The sequence below is a fragment of the Nomascus leucogenys genome, chromosome 12, assembly GCF_006542625.1.
Source record: "Nomascus leucogenys isolate Asia chromosome 12, Asia_NLE_v1, whole genome shotgun sequence".
Taxonomy (NCBI): domain Eukaryota; kingdom Metazoa; phylum Chordata; class Mammalia; order Primates; family Hylobatidae; genus Nomascus; species Nomascus leucogenys.
The window spans coordinates 44,210,388-44,226,127 of NC_044392.1; the positions used below are offsets into that span (position 1 = coordinate 44,210,388).

Below are 15,740 nucleotides of genomic sequence, written 5' to 3' on the forward strand. Positions count from 1 at the left end.
TAGCCAGATGTGTTGGCACATGCCTGTAGACCCAGCTACTTTGGAGGCTGAGATGGGAGGATCGCTTGAGCCCGAGAGGTCAAGGCTGCAGTGAGCCAAAATCGCACCGCTGAACTCCAGCCTGGGTCACAGAGTGAGACACTGTCTCAAAACAAACAAACAAACCATATTGTGGTCAAAACCACTGTAGCCTCCAGTTGAATGACAAGTTGAAAAAGTCAAGAGCATGTTCTTTTGAACACCTCAGAGTCAGTCACCATCAGAAGCTCTTAATTTGGTCCATTTTAAAGGGAGAAACTGTGCTGAGTATGGAGGCTCACTCCTATAATCCCAGCATTTTGGGAAGCCAAGGCAGGAGGATCACTTGGGCCCGGGAGTTCAAGACCAGCCAGGGCAACATAGTGAGACCTCATCTCTACAAAACAAAAAATTTTTTTTTTTTAATTAGCCAGGCATGGTGGCATGCATCTGTAGTCCCATAGCTACTTGGGAGGGTTGAGTTGGGAGGATCACTTGAGCCTAGAAGATCCAGTCTGTAGTGAGCTGAGATCACGCCTCTGCACTCCAGCTTGGGCTACAGGGCAAGACTCTGTCTATAAAAAAAAAAGGAGGGGAGAAACTGTAAATGGCTTAAAACAGTTTTTTTAAAAGAAATAAAACAGTTGTCTTTAATTATGTGAATACCGAGAATATCTTTATGAACCTCTCAGAACTTAGGAAACTCTTGTTTTAATCCTTTTCTCCGAATTTCTCTTAATTATTATTTTAACAATTATGTTTCATACAGTAAACTCATTTTCCCCCCGGATAATAAAGAATAACTCTGATTTGACCTTGGAACATATATCCAGACACATTCGAGTGAAGCACATGTGCTCTTCCCAGAGCCTGGCCCTGCCTCGCTCCTGCCTTGGCCTGGCTATCAGAAGTCTGGCATCTTATCTAGGTGAAAGGAAGAGCAGGAGATGGGACCTTATATAGTTCACTCTAGCTTAAAAGTAGTTGTGTCACTGGAGTAGAATAGGAAGTACACCCAGAATTTGAGATACTTAACACAGAGAAATAAGAGGAAATTTCAGAGGAGAGGTGATCTGACAGGGACCTTGGTGTAGCTTCAGTGGAAGAGGTTGTTGGGCTCTGCTGACCAGGCCTTCTCCTTACAGGAGGTGCAGCCATGAAGGCCGGTGTGAAAGAGGGCGACCGGATCATCAAAGTGAGTGACCCCAACACGCACTCCCACTCCCAGCAGTGGAAATAGATGTGCAGGGCACTCCTGGCCTTGGCCCATCCTGCACACTTTCATCTTGATACCAACTGCCAGGCAGCCACTGAGTTAGGAGTGGTACCATATGAGGGAGCACAGTGGTATAGCATGAGAGAGAGTGAGGAGGAGGATAGCTATGTTCTACATTTTAGGCCTTTCTTGACTCTAAAGCAACGAAGCTTCTAGAACGAGTTTTTTTATTCTCATTTCACAAATGACCAAAATAAGATTAAGAGAGAGGGTTAGTAACTAGTGAAGGATCCAAGACTTCGATTCTCAGGTTGATATTCTTTCCTCCATATAATGCCAACCTGGGATCCTTGCCCATTCTGAACTACTATAACCTGCCCTGGTCGTTCAGACCTTTCTTCGACAGAATGGTGTTCAAGACCAGCCTGGGCAACATAATGGGGTGCATTAAGGAAATCCTAGATGCAGACTTCTTAGTGCTCTGTAATGAGGAAGCACACTAGGTCAGTGGACATTCACATGTGTGTGAGGCAAATGGTTAGGAAAGTGTACACCAAAAATAAGTGAATGAATGAACAAATTAAGGAATGAAGACACAGGTCTTGTCCTTGAAAACTCATAGGCTAGCTAGAGAGACAGAACAAATAGCAGATACAAACAGAACAAATTCATAGTGTGACTTGAGTAAACAAGTGACCAGAGGAGGCTAAAGAGCATTGGAAAATGGCTTCCTAAAAACACGGCATTTTGGGCCAGGTGCAGTGGCTCACACCTGTAATCCCAGCCCCATGGGAGGCCGAGGCGGGCGGATCACAAGGTCAGGAGATCGAGACCATCCTGGCTAACACGGTGAAACCCCGTCTCTACTAAAAATACAAAAAATTAGCCGGGCGAGTTGGCGGGCGCCTGTAGTCCCAGCTACTCAGGAGGCTGAGGCAGGAGAATGGCGTGAACCCAGGAGGTGGAGCTTGCAGTGAGTCGAGGTGGGCCACTGCACTCCAGCCTGGGCGACAGAGCAAGACTCCATCTCAAAAAAAAAAAAAAAAAAAAAAGTGGCATTTTGAACTTACAGAAGGATCCCCTAGCTGTTCATTACCATTACTCAATATTGTTTGTCCCTCCAACAGGTCAACGGCACCATGGTGACCAATAGCTCACACCTGGAAGTGGTAAAGCTGATCAAATGTGAGTTGGAGAGAGGTGACAACTAAAGTAGGGAAGCAGATGATCCGAGAGGGAGGAAAGGAGGGAGGAAAGGGCAGGCCTGGCATTCCAGGAGGTTTCCTTTGTAGATATGTGAGGCAGCTAAAGTCACATCTTTAATCTTAACATGGAGTGATCCACTTAAATGGCCACAATTCCCTATTATTTCAAGTGGAGACAGTACTAGGCTCTCATGAGTCATCTTCATTTTTACCCACACTCATCTTTGCCACACCTATTTAGACCATATCCTACTGAGACCAGGTCTCCCTCAAATACCTTTCAATTCCCTCTGCCATTCATGGACATTCTTCCTCATTTGTTTTCTATTTGGCAGGGAAAAGCAACAATAATCTGTTTATAGTCAGGAAGGCCCAACAATTGAGTCTGCACAAATATTCAAATAGAAACAACAAATGTTGAAGAAAGAATTGAAGAATGTGGGAAGTTTGGGGAGAGCAGAGGGCTAGAATCTGAGTGCCTGGTCTGTGCCATGTGGGCAGTATGCTCGGAGGGTGACACTGGCTACTTACTTTAGTGAGATAAAGGGGGAAACAAGAGGCTGCTGAGGCAGCCCATGGGGTGTGTTCCCAGATATTTATGAGTGGAATTCTAGTTGAGGTCTCTGCATGAAGGAAGGGCAGGAAGTAGTACTTGGGCATGAAGGCAGGGATTAGAGAATGGGTGAGGCATTAAAAGTGAGGAGAACTTAATCTATAGAATAATGAGTTTAATGACAGGACAAGGGAGAACAGCCCCCTCCTATACAGCTGGACTGTCTCTCCAGAACAGCACTCCTGGAGCAGGTTTCTCTCTGTTTCCCTCTAGCTGGTGCCTATGTTGCACTCACCCTCCTGGGCTCTTCACCTTCATCCGTGGGCATCTCTGGGCTCCAGCAGGACCCATCCCCAGCAGGAGCTCCCCGAATCACGTCAGTGATCCCCTCACCACCACCTCCTCCACCTCTACCACCTCCACAACGCATCACAGGACCCAAACCTCTGCAGGTAATAATCCCTCTGGCTTTCTTTCCTCACCCTAATGTCCTGTGAAAAGCTCTGCACTGGGGAGGAAAGCAAGTTAAATCCAGTGGCGCTGTGGTAAACAGAGACAAGCCAAAAGACATATGAAAGACCATTGAAAGAGTTGAACAAAAATGAAGGCTGCACAATAACAGTTGTTCCGTGCCTTAGTGTCCTCCTTCCATGCAAATGCATATGAGGTTTTATCACGCAGCAACATTGTGTGTTTCCTAAATGTGTAGAAGACTCTAAGGATGCTATCCAAAAGTGCTCCTCATCGGAGAGAGAGTGTACACTTCAGGCAGGGACAGAATGCATCTGTTCAAGACCGTTGCCAGTCAGTGTTAACCAGGGTTTGGTATAAAGTCAAGGAGTGGGGGAAAGGCTTCCTAGAGAAAAAAACCTGCTTTGAGGTGCAAAATACAGAGCCCACTCAGTAGAGGGAGGGACCAGAAAAGGACAAAAACAAGTAGAGGCCAGGCGCAGTGGCTCACGCCTGTAATTCCAGCACTTTTGGGAGCTAAGGTGGGAGGATCACTTGAGCTCAGGAGTTCGAGACCAACCTGGGCAACATGGCAAAACCCTGTCTCTACCAAAAATACAAAAAATTAGCCAGACATGGTGGCATGCACCTGTGGTCCCAGGCATGCACCTGTGGTCCCAGGCATGCACCTGTGGTCCCAGGTGCCATGCACCTGTGGTCCCTCCTGAGGCAGGAGGGTTGTTTGAGCCCAGGAGGCAGAGGTTGCAGTGAGCCATGATCGTGCCAATGCACTCCAGCCTGGGTGACAGAGTGAGACCCCATCTCAAAGAAAAAACAAAACAAACAAAAAAACAAGTAGAAAGAGAACTCTAGAAGCAAGAAACACCTATGTGAAGAGTTAAAAGAGGACAAGATGCAGACAAGTATAGGGAACAGGATTTTTCAGTTGGAATGAAGACTGAGCCCCCAAGTCCTGGGAGACTTTAGAGAGCAACTTGATACCAAAGGTGATTACAGCCAAATTGAGGCATAAACTCAAAATAAGATTTTGTGTTTACTGCATTCCAGCAAGGTACTGAATAAAACATACTTATGATCCAGGCTCTACTCTCATAGCTTTCCTTGCCCAAGAACCAGCAGATAGAAGAGAGCTAAGCTATTGAGTTAGTCCCTAACTCTCATATTGCCATATTTTCCATCTCTAGGATCCCAAAGTTCAAAAACATGCCACCCAGATCCTCAGGAATATGCTGAGGCAGGAAGAAAAAGAATTACAGGTAAGGTCACTGCCAAGGGTAGACTGGCCATTGCCTGAGTGAAATAATACTTTATCAGAGCAGCCTGCCAATGTACACAACTTAATTTACAGGCAATATCCTATCACAGTAAAAGCTCAAAAAATAAAACTTCTGGAACCACTAAAGAATTGTCATTGGCCAGTAGAATTTGTTAAAGCAGAATTTCACCAATAAAATGAATAAGATTCTCCATGTGTAATAGATTAGGATAGTGAGTATGTACACAAAAAAAAGTCAACGGAGTTTATCTGGGACATTTCCAAGGAAGGGAAGGAAAAGAGGGAAGAAAGGGGTGGGTAGGTGAGTGCTGGGCCAGACTGAAAGAGTTGGGGAGCACTTGGGTGAAGAGAGTTTTCAGGCCTAGGAAATGATGTGCACAGAGAACAGTAAGAAGATTAATTTACTGGAGTGGAATAACCAGATTCCTATTACAGCCATCCATGGAAGTGCCACCATATATAAAACATTGTTTTAGTTTCTAGGCTATATAGAAATAAAAAAGATTAGATGGTTCTTGCCCTCAACATGTTTAAAATCTAATGGAGGAAATTCAAATTACAGTAGGAGGGAGAGTGGGAGGAACAAAGAGCTTACAATAAGAGAACAAAGAAGAGAAAAATTAATAATAGGAAATATGGGGAAGCGCTTCACAGAGAGGATAGTATTTCAGCTGGGCCTTGAAGAGTGGTACTTTAGTAGGCAAAAGAGATGAGGGAGGGAATGCCAGTGAAAAGACAGCATAGGTCAAAGGCACAAAGATATGAAAATACAAGTATTTATTTCACAAGCACTGAGTCCTTGCTATATGCTAGATACTGTGTGTGTGTTGAAGCAGTAGATGGGGGTAATGTTAGGGGTGGGTGTTGGAATGGTTACAAAGATAAACCTCTCCTTTAATGAGTTAGTGATTCCATAGGATATGGATGAATGAATGAAGATATACTATATTGTAAGTGCTAACATTTATATATTGGCAAATGTCAGAGTAATCAAGACAGTATGATACTGGTTCAAGGATAGACCTGTAGATCAATGGAATAGAATTCAGATGCCAGAAATTAACCCATGCATCTCTGGTCAATTGATTTTCAACAAAGGTACCAAGACAATTCAATGGAGAAAGAATAGTATTTTCAATAAATGGTGCTGGGACAACTGGATATCTACATACAGATAATTAATTTGGACCCTTACCTCACACAATAAACAAAATTTAACTCAAAGCAGACAAAGACGTAAATGCAAGAGCCAAAACTGTTTTTAAAAACTGTAAAACTCCTAGAAAAAATTTTAGGTAGAAGTAAATCTTCATGACCTTGGATTGGGCAGTGGTTTGTTAGATATGACACCAAAAGCATAACCCCAAAAAAAAAAAAAAAGAATGGTTAGTTGGATTTCATCAAAATTTAAAGCTTGTATATGTCAAAGGATTTTATCAAGAAAGTAAAGACAATCCATAGAAGAAATGGGGAAAAATATTTACAATTCAAGTATCTGATAAGGGTCTAATACCAGAATATATAAAGGACTCTTAAAAGCTCAACAATAAAAAGACAACCCACTTTAAAAACTTGCAAAGGATTTGAATAGATAGTCTCTAAAGAAGACAGACATACAAATGGCCAATAAGCATGGGAAGATGCCCAGCATTGTTATTCACAGGAAGATGCTAATCAAAATGACAATGACCTACCACTTCTCACCTATTAGGATGGCTATAACCAAAATAATGGAAAATAACAAGCGTTGTGAGATGTGGAGAAATCTAAACAATACTTGTTTATGTTTTGTCTGCATATTCACTATGCTAATCTATTCCGCCATTGATGGTGGGAGTGTAAAATAGTGCAAGCACTCTGGAAAACAGTTTGACAGTTCTTCAGAACATGAAACACAGCAATACTATATGACCCAGCAGTTCCACTCCCAGGTATATATCCAAGAGAATTGAGAACATAGGTTCACACAAAAACTTGTACGTGAACATTCATACCAGCATTATTAATAATAGCCAGAAAGTAGAAACAACCCAAATGTTCATCCGCTGATGAATAGATAAGCAAAATATAGTCTGTTCATACAATGGGATTTTACTCAGCCATAAAAAAGAAAGAAGTACTAATAAATGCTACAACATGGAAGAACCCTGAAAACGGTATGCCAGGTGAAAGAAGCCAGACACAAAAATCTACAGGTCGTATTATTCCACTTACATGGAGTGTCCGAAATATGCAGATTCATGAACAGAAAGTAGATCAGTGGTTGCCAGAGGGTGAAGGAAGGGGAAATTGGGAGTGATTGCTTACAGGTACCAGCTTTCTTTTTGGAGTTATGGAAATGTTCTGGAATTAGATAGTGGGAGTGGCTGCACAACTCTGTGAATATACTAGAGACCATTGAGTTGTACACTTTAAAATCGTGATGTTTATGTCATATGAATTATAGCTCAATAGCAATTTTTTAAAAATTTTAATGCTCTTGAAGCCCAAAACAAAGCATAATTATTTATGCAATAATCAGAAGGCTTCATGAGGTGATGCTTGAGTTGGGTTCAGTCTGCTGTTAATAGAACATTGAAAATGGCAGTGGGACCAGGATTGGTAGCTCATGCCTGTAATCCCAGCACTTTGGGAAGCCAAAGTGGGAAGATTACTTGAGCCTACAAGTTCAACACCAGCCTGGGCAGCATAGTGAGACCATGTCTCTAAAAAAATTTTAAAAACTAGCCAGACATAGTGGTGCATGCCTGCAGTCGTAGCTACTTAGGAGGCTGAGGTAGGAGGACCATTTAAGCCCAGGAGTTTGAGGCTGCAAAGCTATAATTGCACCACTGCACTCCAGCCTGAGTGACAGAGCAAGACCCTGTCTCAAAAAAAAAAGAAAAAGAAAAAATGCAGTGAGTCTTGTGACTGGAAGATGTTATTGGCCATGAATACCATGAGGAGCTTGGAATTTGTTTTGAAGTCTGTGGGAATTAATCAAAGAACTTTGAGTGGGGGCTGATCACATTTTCAAACCAGTGTTCTTTGGAGAAGTGTGTTAAATGTAAGGAAACCATCGAGGGGGCTATTGCAGTAGATAAGCAATAATGACAGATTTAAGAAGAACAGCAGGAGTAAGAGCAAAAAGGAGAGGATAGCAATGGGAGACTTGTCAGAGGGCTAATCAGTAGAACTTATCCATTGGTGAAGGAGAAGAAAGAATAAAAGATGGCTCCAAGTTTGTGTGTCTGGGTAGATCAGGTGATACCAGTGACAGAGTGAGATAGAGGAGAGGAGCAGAGCTTAGGGGAAGGAAATGAAGGTCAGCTTTGGGTATACTAGTGTAACTGGGGACTGGATGACTGAAAGAGATCACCCAGAACACCAGTACAGAGAGGAGAGAGCTGAGGATGGAATTTTGGGACATAGGTGCTTCTACAGCACATGGCACCAACCTCTAATATCACATCACTTGCTATTACATTTGATTTTTGAAAGAGTAGCCTGTGCAGTAACGGGAGGAAACTAGATTGTATATATTGATGAGCGACTAGAAGCAAAGAAGTGCAGGGCCCTAGTTGTAGACTAATGTTTTGAAACATTCAGCTGTGGGCTGGGCATGGTGGCTCACGCCTGTAATCCCAGCACTTGGGGAGGCCAAAGTAGAGGATCACTTGAGGCCAAGAGTTCAAGACCCCTGGGCAACATAGCAAGCCCCTGGGTCTATTTAAATAAATAAATAAAATCAGAAAACCACCGGCTCATATCCCTTTACAAAAAAAGAAAAAAAAAATGGCTGTGAAAAGAAGGGGAAACAAATGGGGCAGTGGCTTGAAGAATCATCAGAAATGATTGAAAGAGTTTTGTTGTGGTGGTTTGTTTTTGTTTTAAATCAGGAAACTTGAACATTTTGTAGGGTGGAGAGAAGGAGCCATTGGAAAAAGGAGACTTCAAAGATATGTGAACAGTGCCCAAGAAGAGCCCAAAGCAGTCAGAGGGTTTAATTTCTTGAAATATTTAGACATAGTTTTTCTTCTGAGCCAGGAAAAAAAGATGGCTGAAGATGTTTTGAAATGGAGTACAGTTGGGAAGGTTTTTACCAGATGGTATTATCTGCCAAGGCCAGGGAAGGATTGGGGTTTGATGGGCATGGAGAAGATGAAATATTAAGTATGGGGAATTTGTAAAATGGTTGTCAGGTAGTAGTGAAGCCCCAGATGAGCCTAGATAATATGTGAACCCAATGTCTTTATTTACCAACAAGCTTTATGGAGCATCTCCTTTTGTAATGAAATGTTAATAGCTGCCATGTATTCAGGTATCTGACTTTGCGCTAGACATTCTGCTAAGCACCTCATATACGTAATCTCAATCCACTATTACACCCGTCCCATGAGGCAGGTATTGTCATCTCCATTTTATCAATGAGGATGTATTCAAGCTTGCCCAAGTCTATACAGCTAGTAAGTGGAGGTGCCAGAAGTCAAAGCCAGGTGTCCCTAACTGTGAAGCCCTCCTCCCCTGTGCTGTCCCCTGCTATGTGCCCTGAGGAGTGCTAGATAAGTGGCTAGGATGGTACCTGCTCTCCAGGAGCTTCCTGAGGATGGGACTGGCAGAGGCGTTGGCTGTTGTAGTCGACACTGCTTCCTCTCATTTCTTGTGGTTCCATCGTGTGTAAGTTCCCTCTTTAGCACTTTTTTTATGTTCTGTTCTGGACAGTCACTTAAATATTTCATACTTGAGTGGTAGCTGAAGAAGGCCTCATTTGGGATGTGGGACTTAAGGCAGACCTTGAAGAATGGCTCAGATTAGGACAGGCCTTTGTGTTTGTCTTCTTTCTGTGGTTGTCTCCTGTGTTCTTTTTCTCATCACTTACATCTTTTTCTGATCCTAAATGATGTTGAAATACCGCGCATCTCCTTGGAGGCAGAGACCTCTTCTCTCTCCTCTTTGTTTTGGGATAACTGCCTATTCTCCCCACTGGTGAGTCATCCATTCTCTACTAACCACCCCTCTGCCTTTTCCCCTCCCCCTTCTCCTCCTCACCCATCCCTAGCGTATCTGTGAGGTCTATAGCCGGAACCCCGCCAGCCTACTGGAAGAGCAGATCGAAGGTGCCCGGCGGCGAGTCACTCAGTTACAGCTGAAGATCCAGCAGGAGACTGGTGGCTTAGTGGTGAGTGATGTAGGCACAGCTCTAGTAAGGGCACATGCAGTGGAACTGGGGGTAGAGTGAGGGAAAAAGCAAGGACAGAAGGCTTCTTGGGTTATGCCAGGACCTCAAGGCTGAACTAGTAAGTGTTTAGTATTTTACAAAGAAACCAAGGTCAGCACCAAAGAGGCTGAGCAATGTAGTGACACTTGGGATACCATAAAAAGAAAAAGCCTATTTCTTGCCCTCCAACAACATAGGCTATGGAAAGAAAGAAATACGAAATAAACAGATTGTCAGTGTTAGTCTCTGAATTATCCTTCCCTTCTGGGTAGTTCCTCATAGTGGATGTATGTATATTTCCATACTGGTTTTACCCAGTATTTCATCTGGTACCCTTTCCCACCACCTATCCTCAAGAATGAGTCTTCTCAAAGAAATACAAGTATTTTTTAAAGTCAGACTACATAAAAGACCCCCAGTCTGTTGGGATGGATCTGTATCAGCAGATAACCACACTTTATGGAAAACTCCAGAGAGTAGATGATTCTTTATCTATTCTCTTCAGGGACTTTGCTATTAGCGTCTTACTGCTCTCCATCAGGCCTTAATTCTTGGGGTAAATAAGAAGTAACTCTCCAGAAACTTTAAGGTCTCCAAGAATAGCATTTGCCAAAGCCAATAGGAATTATTTAAAGATGATCTACTTTTGCTTTTAGGATATTCAGATCAAAAAAGTTTGGGAAACACAGGCAAATACATTTAAACTGCTTCATTTTCTGAAGGACTTCTCATATTACATGGTTGATAGGTAGGAGCTCAGGTTGTGGACTTAGACCATCTGGATTCAAATCCAGCATCACTTCTCATCAGCTTAAAGACTGTTGGGCAAGTTAATTAATCCATAGGAGCCTTAGCTTCCTCATTTATAAAATGGAGATCACAGTGTTGTTAGACTTAAAGCATGCCTTTGACACAGGGGCTGTACATGTTTGCTGCTGCCACTGCACTGTTGGTTGTGCTATGAGGTGATGAGTCTGAGAAACTAAGCTTGGAATCAGAAGGTCTGAGCTCCAATCCTGGCCTTAGGGTTGACCTGCTGTGTATCTTGGGCCAGTTACTTAAGATCTCTGAGCTTCTGTTTCCTCATTTGTAACATGAGAGTAACATGCCTAAGCCAGAGCCATTGAAAGATTAAATGTGACATAGAAAAGTGCTTTGTAAACAGCAAAGCACTATCACCATCGCTTCCTTCACATCCCACTAGCTCAGTCAGTCTCAGGCCAATGCCTGTCCATCCTCCTCAAAGATCTTCAAAGGTAAACCTTTTATATCTTCCCTCGGTCACCTGCTTGAGTCTTTTTTTATACTTCTTGATGGTTAAGAAGTTCTTTCTTGTATCCAAATAAGGCAATATATGCTTTGAGGTCCAGGGTGATTGGATAAAGCTAGCTTTTAGAATTTCAGTAATAGTAAAGCTCCCTTTCCACCATTAGGGATCATTGTCATCCTCAAACTGTACAAATGAAGCAGTATCTCTTCTAGCTGGGCATTTTTGAGGCAATGAAGCGGAAGAGGCCACTAATTGTAAGCAAATAAGGCACTGATTGGTGGAAGGAAACCGTAGGGGGAGAGGCTCACAGAATTTGCCCACCCTGTGGGCCTTTCTGTTGCAGGACATACTTCCACTGTATGGTGACACCAGCCAGAGACCATCAGAAGGTAAGTCCCCCATCACCCCTTTTTTCTCTGGCATATCTCTAGTCCATGTTTCTTATCTGTTTACCCTCCCCATGGGGCAGATTCCAGGAAAGAAAACATATAGTGCCTGCCGTCTGAGAAATGGAATAATGGGAGAAAGCAGTATAAATACACAGGGAAGCTGGATACAACTTAGGCAGTAGAATTGAGTGTATAGCCAATAGCTGGGATAGATAAGGGCTAGTAAGATACCAGAATGAGTATGGTCCAGACAGCAGCTTGCCTGACAGCTCCTGGCACTAAGGAATTCAGCAAATATTTGTTGTAAGAAGAAATGGGTGGTGACCAGAAGAGGGTTGGGAAGGAGTTGAGGGGCAAAACTAGTTGTGAGAGAGAGTTATGGAGTCATTTCAGGAGGTGACATGGCCTGTGCCCAGGTGCAGAGACAGGTGAAAGCTAGATGTGATGAGAGCAGAGGGGAGGTGTGCTGGGAAGTGTCCGAGTCTAGGGGTCATGGGATGAGAGAGCTGAAGGGAAGCTGGTGAAAGAAAAGATGGCAGCTTCCCCTTCCTGCCCTGCACACAGGTGCCCAGAATAAAGGCTCTCTTTCCCCTAGGCCACAGCTCCTTCTGTATTATAGAAACTATTTTCTTCTCAGGCCGGCTCTCTCTGGATTCCCAGGAGGGGGACAGTGGCTTGGACTCTGGGACAGAACGCTTTCCTTCCCTCAGTGAGGTGAGTCCCAGCAGGGCAAGGCTCATTCAGGGCGTGCATTCGGGGTCCCTTCCCTTGCCCCAAGGTTCTGCTGCCTACCAGCCGCGCTGAGGCCTCCGTGTGCCTCTTCCATCGTTCTAGTTCCAAGGATGTAGTCACTGTGCTCTGGGTTCCAAAGCAGAAATTTCAGATGCATCCAACATGCAAGATTATCAAATCTGGCTTTCATTTTATCATTGTCAACTCTGTTATATAAAGAGTAGGGTGGAGAGGGCGGCCATGGCATTAACTGTGGCAAGCCTTTGAGAGTGAGGGAGCAGAGATGAAATAATCTAAAACAGTGACTTGACCAAAAACACATTTCCACCTGTCCAGGAATAACATCACCTTAGATTAATACAGTGAACCCAACCTATTCAGAAGTGGTAGTCTTTTTTTGCTGTGGATCTTTTTCTTCTCAAATAGCTTGTCTTTTCTGGAATGACTAAAAGAATTTCAGGTTTTGACCTCAAAGGTTATCTCTTCCAGGTGTTTCAGTTTGCACATGTAAACTATGAATTGCAATACAAAAGTAAGAATGAGTGGAAGAAGTAGTAATGAAGTTAGCAAAATATTTGTGGCCAGAGTAATTAAATATGTGAATATGTGGTTGAAAACATGTTAAAAACCTAATTTTAGATAACAATTAGAATTTTATTTTCTTACTGCCCTGTCCATGGGAAAATGATGAAATATATGTGAAAGGATCGGTATGTGGGAAAGTCACCAAGAAAGTGGAGTGGGACAGGGATCCTAAAGAATCTACAGTTGACATTATCTGGAAGGCCACAGAGTTGGTGATGAAGAGTGTGTGCTGTGAGTTGAGGCTGCCTGGGTTAAGTCCAGGATACACCTCATGACTAGCTCTCTGACTTAGCAAGTCTCATAACCTCTTAGAGTCTCATCATGTGAAAATGGGATGAATAATAATATCTACCTCAAAGGGCTACTGTGTAAATCGAATGAGATAATATGTAATGAAGGGCTTAGTATAATGCCGGGCACAGAGCAAGTACTGCACTTCTCTTAGCTGATGTTATAAGTATGGTTATCACCACCAACACCAAGTGAGCTGAGCCTTGAGGGTCTTCCAGACAAGGTTCCTTCTCACAGAATTCTTTGTTTCTCTAGTCATTGATGAATCGGAACTCAGTACTGTCAGACCCTGGGCTAGACAGTCCTCGAACCTCCCCTGTGATCATGGCCAGGGTAGCCCAGCACCACAGGCGGCAGGGCTCGGATGCAGCAGTCCCCTCAACCGGTGACCAGGTGAGTGATCTGGAGCCATCCTGCAGTTTTCCTTTTCTCAGAAGTGAGATTTGGAGGCATGGGTGTTACCAATACATGGTCTTGGATCATCAGACTAAACCCCTGCTTCAGCAACCCAAACTTGGAGACAGTCACTTACATAGAGAGCAAATAGTAAAGAAAGAGAACATGGCATAAATAGAGATACGAAAGTAAGGCTAGCTCCATTTCTATGTGGAGAGTGGGTGAATGCATCTGTAGGGAGTAACAGCTAAGGAGCGGATAGCTGGTCTTTCTGTCTATACAGAATAGGAAATAGGTTTAGGCAGTGTTTCTCCAGGATACTAATTTTCAGTTTCCCCATTCCTTAGCAAAATCCTTTTCTCGAACAAAATCTTATTATTTGGAACCCTAACATAGAAAAGAAAAAAAAAAAAAACTTAGCTCCCCTAGGACCTTTACTGATCAACCTCCCCTTTCCCTCAAGGGTACTTCCATGGAGCCCTAAGGTTCTGCAAAACCTGATATGAAAGGCCCTGCTCTCAAGGGTAGAGCTAGATCCAGGAGAGACTTCAGGAAGACAGGTTTTGACTTAATGCAAACAGTTTGCAAAGAAGCTGGGCTGTCTGGCAATGGAATGGACTTGAGAGCCAGAGAATTGCCTGTTGTTTTTCAGACACCATTAACTGTGTCTAACAATGTTCAGACGTTGTTAGACATCTAAATACTCAACGTTCTACCTGTATAATGTTACTTAATATTTTTCTTTAAGCCAAGTTTAAGTTCTTTAAACTTAAATTCATCTTAAGGAAATCTGTCATTACCTTAAATTAAAGCCAGCATCACGATACACTATAAATGCAGAGTAAATGTAACACTAAATAAGTTTAGAACCAAGTTTGTTAAATTCTACCTAGAAAGATATAGAACAGTGTAGAAGAAAGCTGCCATTTATATTAAAAAGAGGAAAAGGAGCCTCTTTATTAAGACATCTCTGGATGAATGTTTAAGAAACTGATGGTTATTGCCTCTGAGGAGGGGAATTAGGTGGCTTGAGGACGAAGCGGATGGGAGACTTTTTATTATCTTTACCCCTTTGTGTCCTTTTAATTTTAAACTACGTGATGTAACTTACTCAAAAAGTAGAGACAAAATTTAAAACAACCTGAAAAATAAACTCTAGATCAATTCTGTTGCTTGTCAAAGGCTTTAATTAAGCTTGAGGCCAATTCTGCCTTGGTTAAAGGTATTAAAGCTATGCAGTCACCAGGCTGAAATTTTTCCTGGGTTAATCAAAAGGATGGAATGAGAACTGAAAAGAAACTAACTTTCTTACAATATGAGCCAGTATTATTTAATGCCATGTCCAGATATCACCTAAAATCATTTTGACCCTCAACAAAAATCATCTCACTTAAAATCATTTTGAGTTCCACTTCCCATGCTGGAAAACACTGGTGTCAGGAGTTATACAGGTGGTATTTTCAAACTGTGGGTTGTCATCTTTTGGTGAGTCATGATATCAGTATTGAAGGTCATGAGCAGCATCTGTTTTAATGAAATAGAATCTAATAGCATGGAAAAGAAAATATCAGAATTCATCACATGTAATAAAAGTATTTTGTGAAACTTCTGTTTTAATTACGTATATGTGTGCTGAGTTGCAGTGAAAACATATTTATTAGAAGTCATGGTCAACAGAAAGTTCAAAAGCTACTTTCTGGAGTTCTTTTGACTCTGGGAGCCTATTAATCACTGAGTCCAGGAGGAGGTCTTCAGAAGATGGGGTCTCTAAAGTAATTTGGATAAAGGGGGAGAAATGGTACAAGAAAACAGAGCAAACGATAATCCTACTCACTGAGCTCTCTTTGGTGGTGTTGTGATTTTAGTAAACTTGTCCTCTCACCTTGGAGTTCAGGGTTCCAAGCAGCATCTTTTTTCTCTTAGAGCATTTATTCCTCTGCTGTTACTTCCCTATGTGGCTTACCTCAACTTTATATGCTTTATCTCGCACCTGGCACATAGTAGCCACCTTCATAATGTGTAGTGAATGAATGAGTGAATGGGAGTAATCAAAATTGTCTTCTGAGTGGCATCTTAGGGGAGGATTTATCCAGGACACAGAGCTCTTAAGTTTCTTGAAGCTGAAGTTTCACAGTGTGATC

The 15,740-nt window shown here is 42.6% G+C and overlaps 1 protein-coding gene across 12 annotated transcripts in view; it reads left to right on the forward strand.

Annotated features, from left to right (window-relative positions):
* ARHGEF11 (Rho guanine nucleotide exchange factor 11) overlaps nt 1-15,740 on the forward strand; it is a 112,170-nt gene that overhangs the window by 64,847 nt on the left and 31,583 nt on the right. For 9 of the 12 annotated variants that reach the window (XM_030824163.1, XM_030824166.1, XM_030824164.1 and 6 more), the window contains 8 exons: nt 1,164-1,213; nt 2,362-2,419; nt 3,266-3,444; nt 4,648-4,719; nt 9,778-9,897; nt 11,550-11,595; nt 12,233-12,309; nt 13,459-13,596. In XM_030824163.1, coding sequence (XP_030680023.1) covers nt 1,164-1,213; nt 2,362-2,419; nt 3,266-3,444; nt 4,648-4,719; nt 9,778-9,897; nt 11,550-11,595; nt 12,233-12,309; nt 13,459-13,596 — 740 coding nt within the window. The remainder of the gene's footprint in view (nt 1-1,163; nt 1,214-2,361; nt 2,420-3,265; nt 3,445-4,647; nt 4,720-9,777; nt 9,898-11,549; nt 11,596-12,232; nt 12,310-13,458; nt 13,597-15,740) is intronic. The other 3 variants (XM_030824170.1, XM_030824173.1, XM_030824174.1) reach the window with 1 other exon arrangement.